General features: G+C 48.2%; 1 protein-coding gene across 1 annotated transcript; it reads right to left on the bottom strand.

Annotated features, from left to right (window-relative positions):
• Window positions 1–224: 224 nt before the first annotated feature.
• FOXA2 (forkhead box A2) lies at window positions 225–3,805 on the bottom strand. The gene is made up of 3 exons (XM_037057009.1): window positions 3,563–3,805; window positions 3,243–3,319; window positions 225–2,225 (listed from the first exon to the last, which is right to left on the bottom strand). Exons 2-3 carry the CDS (start codon window positions 3,309–3,311, stop codon window positions 921–923), a joined length of 1,374 nt encoding a protein of 457 aa, XP_036912904.1. The 5' UTR covers window positions 3,312–3,319; window positions 3,563–3,805; the 3' UTR covers window positions 225–920.
• Window positions 3,806–9,804: the final 5,999 nt, after the last annotated feature.

Here is a 9,804-nt window from a genome sequence, read left to right as displayed (position 1 = left end):
ACCTTTCACTTTGAGGGAGGACACCAAACCAATTGAGTCAGCACGTCTGTAAAATCCATTCAAATTCAATAAATCTGAAAAATTTAATGAAATGTTGGTAAGATAATAATCTCTCCCCAAAATATAACCTGCAACCAGCCTGGACCTCCCTCCCTCCACTAATTTCTAGACTCGTTTATTTTTTTTTAATGAGGCAAAGAAAGACAATCTTGACAATTCAAGGATTAAAACCAGCAATAACACTTTAATATAGATTTCTGGAACTCTGATCCTTGCAGCCAGAAGACATATTTACAAGCCATAAATAAAGCACACAGAAACCATAAGTTAATCAGACCCGAGACTTCGATTTCACTGTGTCAGACATGGGAATGTATATTTTTTTTCTTGGTCATTTAAAACAGACCTTTACATCTTTTCTCCCCCTCTCTTTTTAAACAATGGTACAATTCTCTGGTTCTCTGTTAAAACTACATTGCTTTACATTGACTCACAAAAGTTTGTGGGATTTTTTTTGTTTTGTTTTTTTTGTGTGTTTTGTTGGTTTTTTTTTGTTTTGTTTTTTAAATAAAGTAAGACTTCCCTGCAACAACTGCAATGGAAGAGTACAACAACAAAAATCAGAATTTGCAGATGCTGCAAGAAGCAGGCATCTGCACAGTAGTGGAAACTGGGAGCTGTTTTCTTTTCGTATTTTTGACTTTATCTTTTTTCCTCCTTATATGGAATGGTACATATCAGTGTGGCCCGTCTATTCTGGAGGAAAGAGCTGCAGAGGGTAAGGGGAAACTGCTGTTCTGGGGGTGGGAATGTCTTGGATTTCTTCTCCCCTGCATCTCTCTAACACCCCTACCTCAAAGTCTCCACCCCACTTTCTTTCTCTCTTGTCCTTGTCCAGGCTAGTGGGGCCAGCAGCTGCCTTAGGAGGAGTTCATAATGGGCCGGGAGTACACTCCCTGGTAGTAGGAGGTGTCCCCAGCCAGGGGTGAGGCGTCCAGGCCCACTTTGTTCGTGACTGAGCCCATAGCCAGGCTTCCGGGCATAGGGGAACCGTAGCCAGGATAGTGCATCACCTGTTCATAGGCCTTGAGATCCATTTTGTGGGTCTGGTGGTGGTGGTGGTTGTGGTGGTGCTGCTGCTCGGAGGACATAAGGTTGTTGATGGAGAAAGGGTGGTTGAAGGCGTAGTGGTGCTCTGGCTTAAGGTGGGCCTCTGGCGGCAAGCCGGGATGGTGGGGAGGGACCAGCAGGTGAGTCGCGGCCTGCGTCTGCTGCCCCGGCGAAGGCGCCGTCTCTGGGGGGCTCAAGGCCGCAGCCGGCGTACCCTTCAAATCCCCGATGACCCCTCGCTTGTGCTCCTGGCACGGAGAGGCCCCGGATCGGGGCGATTCGGTGCCCACCGTTGTCTCGGAGGCTGGTCCGGAGCCCTCCCCGAGTTGACCTTGAGAGGCCTGAGTTCCTGAGCCTGACTTCTTTCCACCGCCCGTGGAACCCACTGCTTCCTTCAGGGCCAGCTGTTTCTCGCACTTGAAGCGCTTCTGACGGCGCAAGTAGCAGCCGTTCTCAAACATGTTGCCTGAGTCGGGGTGCAGGGTCCAGAAGGAGCCCTTGCCGGGCTTGTCGGGCGAGCGGGGAACCTTGAGAAAGCAGTCGTTGAAGGACAGCGAGTGGCGGATAGAGTTTTGCCAGCGCTGCTGGTTCTGTCGGTAAAAGGGGAAGAGGTCCATGATCCATTGGTAGATCTCGCTCAGCGTCAGCATCTTGTTGGGGCTCTGCTGGATGGCCATGGTAATGAGCGAGATATACGAATAGGGTGGCTTAGCGTGCGTGTAACTGCGCCGGTACGTCTTGGGGTCCCGCGCGCGGCTCAGGCCCGCCTGCCCATACATGGGGCTCATGGAGTTCATGTTGGCATAAGGGGCCAGGCCGCCCATGGCCCCGGCCGCCTGTCCCCCAAGCGGGCTCAGGCTTGGACTCAGGTGTTGTCCCATGCCCGCCACACTGGTCGCCCCGGCCGAGCCTCCCATGCTCGCCATGGCTCCTGCCCCAGGGGACATGCCGGCTAGGGACGGGCTCATACCCGCTCCCACGTACGACGACATGTTCATGGAGCCAGCGCTCATGTTACCGGAGCCACTGCCCATGGCGGCTGCCGACATGCTCATGTAGGTGTTCATGCCGTTCATTCCCAGGCCGGCGTTCATGTTGCTCACGGAGGAGTAGCCCTGCGGACAAGAACCCAGGGACGGAGGCACAGAGCGTTAGCACCAAGGCTCGAGCGCGCCCTGACCTCCCAGCTACAGGGCCAGCTCAAGCCCGGGCCTTCGGGAAGTCCTTCCTCGCCTGCACCATCCTCCTTCTTGCCCCCTTCCAAGTCCATTTCACTCGGAGAGCGCCGTGATCGCCTCTGGGGAGGTAGTCAGCGAGTTGCTACTCTGCGCGTGTGTCTGGTTTCTAACCCTTCTCCTTCTGGCTCAGATTCTAAAACAAGGGGCACTTGAAGCATCCCCAAGTCACCTCAAATGCATCCGCCCTCCCTATAGTATGTCCAGTTCTTCCGCCAGTATACTGAGTTCCCGCCCGGTCCCCAGATCCCACCTCGATCTTAGCAAGCAATGTGTGGAACCCCTAGCAGGGAGACCAGGGCAGCCATCAGAGATTGTCCCAGAGTCTTCTCTCCTCCGTTTTCTTTACGGGACCCTGTTCTTGGCCCCAGGGGAACCGAAACCTAGTGCCTGAGCAGAGTTTGGGGCCCGCCAGAGGCACTGAATGGAGGAATAAGGAGGAGATCGCAAACTGAACTACATGAGGCTGTGTTTTGCAGCCACAAACTTTCTTTTGCCCTCTAGTGTTTTACGCTTTGCTTTTGTCTCAGCCCCCAACTCCTGCCCACCTTCTGCTTTCCAGCTCCTCGCCCCCCTTGCTGCCGACCTCCCACCCCTCCCCAGCCGCACGCTGCCAAACATAACTCTGTTAGGATAGTGCGTGGCTCGGCCACGAAGAGGATTTGGAGGCGCCGCAAGTCAATATTTGATCACAAAGTTAATATTATCTCAAGGCTAACAGTGAGTCGTATAAAAAAGAGACCCATTTGAGTCGAAGTAGGGTGGAAAACACGCTGCCCAGAGCTGACGGGGGGTGCGTGGGTGGGGGGCGGGTTCCGGCAAGGAAAACATTTCCCAGGATGGGGAAAAAGCAGGAGCCGTCACCCCAAGTCCCCCCCGGAAAAGGCGAGTGCCTACCTCCGGCTCTGCATAGTAGCTGCTCCAGTCCGACGGCTCGTGCCCTTCCATCTTCACCGCTCCCAGCATACTGGAAGCTGAGTGCAAGGCAGTTTAAAATTTAACAGCCACAACAAACGACCAGCAATCACCCCCCCACCCCCCCTTTAAAAAAAAGTCAGCTATGGCACTGTCTCCTCCCTCCCTCTCTCTTTCTCTGCTCCACTCCCTCTCTCCAGTCCCTCTCTGGGGCTGGCCAGAGGCGGTAGCTGGAAGTGGGCGGGAGGGGTAAGTGGCGGGTGGAGGGGGCCCGAGGACCGGAGATGGCCTGGACAGGAGACCTGGTGCCGGCAGCGCCTGCTGCCTGCCGCTGTCGCGCTCGCGGGCTTCCGATGGAGGTTGAGGTTGGCAGTGCAGAGCAGCCAGGAGGCAGCGGGAAGCTCGTGGCGCTGGGGAGGGTGGGGAGGGGGTGGAGAGTGAAGGAGGAGGAGGAGGTGTGGATCGTGGAGCCGACAAGTGGTGTAGTGACGTGGGTGGCTGGTGATATAGCGCGGCGCGCGGGCGCTGGCCTCCAATCCCCAGACCCCGGACAGCCAATTTGAATAATCAGCTCACACCTAGGTGAGAGGGAGCTGTGGCCAGAGCCCCGCACCTGCCCCTCGGCGCCTGCAGCCTTCCGAGCATGCATGCTGTGACGCGCCTGGTGATCTAGGGGAGTGGGAGCGAGGGCTTCCCAGTACGGCCCCCATTCTTTCGCGCTTACCTTGAGCGGCCTTGGAAGGAAAGCTTTGGGAGGAAGCCACCCCCAGAGCTTCCCAGGGTTCTGACCCCCGCCCTCTCCCATAGCGCTTGGCGCCCGGAGTTTCTGTCAGAGGGCTCGCCGGCCTCGGGGCCTAGTTTCCTTCTGCAGAACTATAAAAACTGCATTTATTTATCCCGGTTTCTCCGTTCTCAGCGCCCATTCTCTGTCAAAACGAGACATTGACAGAGCCAATTTGCAAAGCGCTGTCATATTTAGAAAAATTGTGTACACAACTTTAATTCGCCTGCCGCTGCCCTAGGAGGCCCCTCCCTACTACAGTTAAGACTAGGAACCGCCCCGGAAGGCACGGAGCGAGACTGGTTTGGCCACCCTGGCTTTTGGTCTCATTTGAGCCCGGCTTCCAGCATCCAAATGAGGGGCGGCCGGCAGGGAGGAACGCTGTCCCGGCCCTGGGCGAACGAGGCCTCGCCAGCTGCAGCCGACGGTTGGGAGACTGTAATTTGTCTCTGACATTTAGGACGCCGTGTTTCAAGGTTACTTTTTAGATACAACGTAGGTGCCCACAGGATTTTTGCAACTAGAACAAACAGGGCAGGAGGTGGGAGTGAGGTAGGAAAAGAGAAAAGAATAAAGGAGTCAATACACAGCACATGGAATCTCTTCTGGAGGGTTTTTTTCTTTTCTGCTTTCCTGGGGAAGCTGTTATAAGAATTAGAAACCCCAGCCGTATACTTCCTTTTAATTTTTGCTTCAGCTTCTGGGTGCAAATTATTATCTGCCCTGGGGCAGCTTGAAGACCCCAGAGATCCCAAATTTGAGGGGGGAAAGTGGTATTGCAGGTGTTTGGAAGCAGGCTCCATTTCTTGGTTCTAAAAACGCACCTAGAGGCCTGAAAATCTAGCCCCTGAAGTGAAGAGACTTCCACTTCAGAGACAAAGGGAAAACTAGAAAATCATGGGCATCTGGCCCACGTCTCCAAAGTTGTGGGTAATGATGGCAAAATACAAGGGAGGTGGCAGGCAGAAGGATGAACACTGGAAAGGGGAGCACTGGATAAAGAAAGGCTAGAAAGTAAGCAAGGAAGAGGAGTAGATGCAGGGCACTCCCACCCCTTCCCTCTATCCCAAGTCTCTAGGGCCCTCCATATCTTTGAACCAAAGAAATGCCGGATGGTTTGACTAATTCGTTGTAAAGGCCTTAATGAACTCCACGAGGAGCTATAGGTCAGGAGCCCCCAAAGCCAAGGTCTGCGTTGCCCTAAAGCCATGCGTAGGGCCGAGGGCGTCCAGGAGGAGTATATACATACTTAGAGTAGGCGTGCAAAGGGGAGCCAAAAGGATCAGAACATCGGCATCTGTTAGAGTTCTGTTGACTTGGGAAAGACAGTTGCTCCCCGGAGGAGTTGCCTATGGTCAAAACTTTTGTGTGCAGACCTAGGGCAGAAAGGCATACATACACACCACCACCGCCACCATCACTACCTTAAACCCCCTTTCTTCTCCCCATAGGTGCTTCTTACATTCAGTAGAAAAGAGACGCCAAACATAGACACGATTCATGAAATAGCGACAGATAGCTTTCTGGCGTGTATAGAATTGAAAACACAAAAGAATATTTCGGTCTATGCATGTGTATGAGTATCCAGTCTCTTTTCTCTTTTGGCTACTGGCCGAAATATGATTTTAGAAATTATCCCTTGAGCAAAAGGAGCGATCGGGACCGGGAAAGGATGTCAACGGAGTAGGGGCGCTATCTTCTTAAAGAGCGAAGCTTGGGAGTTCTCCAACCTTCGATGATAGCCGGCTTTTACGGACGCCGGGAGCGGTTGGCGCTAGCGTCCGCAGTGATAGGGCGCCCCCTGTGGGCCTCACTGCCTTCGGGTCTGACCCGAGCCCTCATTTATCCCGCCTTCTTTTCTCCTTCAACTCAGTGCACTGCTGTTCTGAATCTCCCCGAAAGCGCCTTCAGGGGGTTGGCATTTCTTTGGCGTCCCTGGAAGTTATGCGCAAATTCAAACCTGCCTCCTTCCGCCTCTGGAGGTTCGGAGGTCTCAGGGTAGGTAGACTGGCGTGCGACTCTGCCTGGAGTCCCTCTCTGCTCTTGGCCTGGAGGTGTGGGAGAAGGCGAGCAGCTCAGAATCCGACACCGGGAGCTATGCAGGAATCAGGGACTTTCACACAGCCTGGGATTTACTTTCGTTCTTCAGCGCCCAGGTTTTTGGAGGCGCTACCTCTCCTACACAATCCTGGTCCTTCCTGGTAGTTTCTGTTTCTAAAGGTTTATTCAGAGCGTCTGGCACTGTAGCTTCTTGTTGGTATGCTGTAAATTGCTCCAGGAGCTCTCTCCAGGAAAAAAGTTCACGGGTAATTCAGACTGAAAACAGATATTTTCCCTGATTGCCCTTTAGTTTAAACCCACCTTGTACTGAGACCCACAAAGCTTTCTTTGACACTTGTCCCATTCTCTTCCTTTTTGTTCGATGTTGCCCCGGTTCCACATAAAGCTGCTTTATAACCTACAATTATGCTTGGGATTAACACACTGTTTTCATTCCAGATGGTGTACCTGCGGATTTGACTTGTGCTAAATCTGGGCACCCTTTTCTTTTCCTGGGAAGAGGATGCTATGATCCTGCATCCCTTAGCAAAGCTTCTGCCTCCCAGAGCCCTGTCATATAAATCTAGTCTGGGGAAGGGAGCAGGTCTCAAATTTCCTAAGGGGGAGCCGCATTCGGTTGATCAATAATACTATGATCTCCGAAGCCTTTCAGAGAATACATATCGGGGATAGGCCTTGCTTCAGGGCATGATCAGGCAGGTCTGTAGGTAAAGCCAAGTTAGAGACAAAGAAAGATAGCTTGGTGAAGTCTTGTGAAAATACACATTTCACTTTCAAATAAGCTTTTAGGTTGGTAAAAATCAGAGGCTCACAGCTCACTATTCACAGAGCGAAATTCTCAGGATGAAACCCTGAGAATGTCTAATAAAAAAAGGCACATGCACACATACAAATATATATTTAAATATATATTAATATGTTAATATATATTTAAATATATAACATATATACAAATGTATATTTTTCACATATATATTTGTGTCAAGGTTATAACTAGTATTTCAATTCCTATGGGTGGGTTTTTATTTCTGAAAATTTGTTTAAAAAAATCAAGCTATTAAAAGTAGTTTATGTGAGCACACTTTCAGATACTTTTTTTTCTGGATTTCATAGTTCTTTGATGACCAAAACATTAGTTGTTTATGAACAGCTAGTGTTCAACAACTATTTGAGAGGACAACTGAAGAGGTAAGCTAAGAGTTATCTTAACAAAAGGGATTTATGAAAAAGAATGCAGGAAATATTCAGCATGTCCAAAGTCTTCTGCAAAAACACTGGGAAGCGCTGATAAAAGTGGGAGGAAAGCAAGAGACAACATTGTAAGTTAAACACAATGCACTTGCATACAATCTATCACTATGGGCAAGATTCACAGGAAAAGATGGGGAATAAATTATAATAGTAATGATAAAAATAAAATGAACGATCAGGGCTAATTGCCCTGATTTTATTTGGGTGCTAGAATTATAACTTCGATCTACATATTTTATGAAGTATAGTGGTATAATTTTGTCATGATTATTTTATTATTGCATTTTATTATTTATGGTGAAATATGCAATTAAATTATTAGATCCAACATCAAAGAAGCTTTAGCAAAATAACTTGTACAGGTATCTGTTCAGTTCTTACACTTGAAAGGATACCAGTGAAGCCACCATTCAACAGACAAAGATTTCATTTTTGAAAAACCTTTTATGGGTTTTCTCATGGTTGGTTGACTACATACCCATATGTGTGGGTCTGTGGGGAGGATGGTGCTGCGCCCACTCAGGTTCAGGGTTTGACAAACATTTCTGGTATATACTTGCCATTCTGTCCACCATTTTTGAGTTTTTAAGCATATTTCTGGGACTATTATGACAGGTAATAAAAATAATTGGAAGAGATAAAAATAAAGAAACACCAACTTTTAGTGCAATAATAAGATGTCACTGTGAGTGAAAATAAATGACCCTTTGAGAGATGCCTAAATTAGACGCAGCTGCATTTGCCTATGAGCTGTTCGATACATTTGAATGTTATTCTTGGAGTATCAGTTATTCCTACCAAAAAGGCGAGCAGTAAACTTTATTAAGAACAGGACATATGGAGAGTCAGTCCAAGACCTGGAAAATTAGGCCCCCAGAACTCCTTATGAAGCCTTTGCCTCACACAGAGAGAGAATTCAGAAGTGGATCCATTAGATACTTATCACTTATTTAAATAAACAAACATAGTTTTAATAACTATGAAAGGAAAAAACATCTGACACCTTTGGAGATCAGAAAGAGTTTAGCTAAGTATGGATTTTGAGTCTTATGCTAATGAAACAATTACTTCTTGTTTCCATCTCAAAGTGATGATGGGGGCCTCTGTGTAAACATAAAAGAATGATATATAACTTGCTCTCATATAAGCAGTGACAATGAAGATGAGTTTATATATTTTGAGGCCATTCAGCAACTGTTTTAATGAGTACTTATTATGTTCCAGATGGCGAAAATACAGCCTTGAACAAGGTAGGCAAAGCCATGCACTTAAAGAGATTGTTTCTTTCTTCTTTCTCCTTTCTTTCTGCCATAGGTTTCAGCAAAACTTGTCTTTCCCAATGTTTTCATGTGTCATTTTAACCATAATTCAGGGATTTCCCAGTGCCAAAATCTCATTCCAAGAGGAATCTACATTTCACCCTTAAAGATAGTTTAACTGCCATCAGGGATGCACTAATATCCGAGAAGTGTTCTGCCTGTGTTGACCCAGAATCAATAGGAAAACCGAGGGTTCAGTCCTTTGAATCAGTCAATATGACATTAGCAGAGTGAATTCACACAAGAGCTCTAGGTAGTCCAGTCCTTTCCCCTGCCATTCATAATCTCAGTAGGTTGTTTTCCTTTGAAAAAATGAACAAGGCAACAATAAAGTGCTCCTGATGTTGGAAGGTGCTAGCTTGGGAGCCCTGTTTTATCTGTGTGAGAACTCTGGGCTTGGCACACAGGGAGTGCTCAAATGGTTTTAATATATATGTCTGTATTCACTCTGTCATTTTTTACTTCTAAAAATAAGTGCAAAGGAAGGATTCTGGAGTTTTCTGAAAATCCCGGAGCTTTATTTTACTGGAAGGGATAATACATGGCATCAACAGGTGACCCAGAGGGACTAAGGTAATCAACCAGGCTTAGGACCACCCCTCAAATCTTTATGTGCAGAGGAACTCCCTGGGGATCTTGTTAAAATGCAAATTTGGACTCAGCAGCTCTGGAGAGGTATTTTGGAGTTTGCAATCTATCATCTTTCCTAGTGATGCTGCTGCTGCCAATTTCTGACCAAAGGTGAAATAGCCCCATGCTTAAAAGACTTTCTCTCACTCATCTTGCAGTGTGTCCCAAGCTGCCTATTGACATGTGATTTGCCAAAATGAGCAGTGTTAAGTCTGTTTTCACTGTATGACAGGACTCCCTGCCCATTAAACCTCAGCCATACCAATGCTCCCCACTGCCGAGATGCCAGGATTCACCTTCCAAGCCCGCAGGACTAAGAACCTGTGTGCTGCTGGAAGCCCAAGTAGTGGGGTAAACTCTTCAAAGCAAAGCTTGCTACTCCAACACCTACTACATCTCTTCCTGGGGTGCATTTTTCTAAAACAGGGAGCTGTTTTAGAAAGCAAAGTAGGAAGATAAAAAATAAGAGAAAGTGACAAGTAGAGTCCTATTTATTGACTCT

The sequence above is a fragment of the Sturnira hondurensis genome, unplaced genomic scaffold (genome assembly GCF_014824575.4).
Source record: "Sturnira hondurensis isolate 20B ecotype Veracruz unplaced genomic scaffold, ASM1482457v3 Scaffold0009244, whole genome shotgun sequence".
Taxonomy (NCBI): domain Eukaryota; kingdom Metazoa; phylum Chordata; class Mammalia; order Chiroptera; family Phyllostomidae; genus Sturnira; species Sturnira hondurensis.
This window is presented reverse-complemented; position numbering and strand designations above follow the sequence as displayed.

Excerpts from the sequence above, each read along its gene's own strand:
- FOXA2 (XM_037057009.1), bottom strand. The coding sequence starts at position 3,311 with ATGCTGGGAGCGGTGAAGATGGAAGGGCACGAGCCGTCGGACTGGAGC. Across the intron at positions 2,226-3,242 it reads GCTACTATGCAGAGCCGGAG|GGCTACTCCTCCGTGAGCAA; the intron begins GTAGGCACTCGC and ends TCTTGTCCGCAG.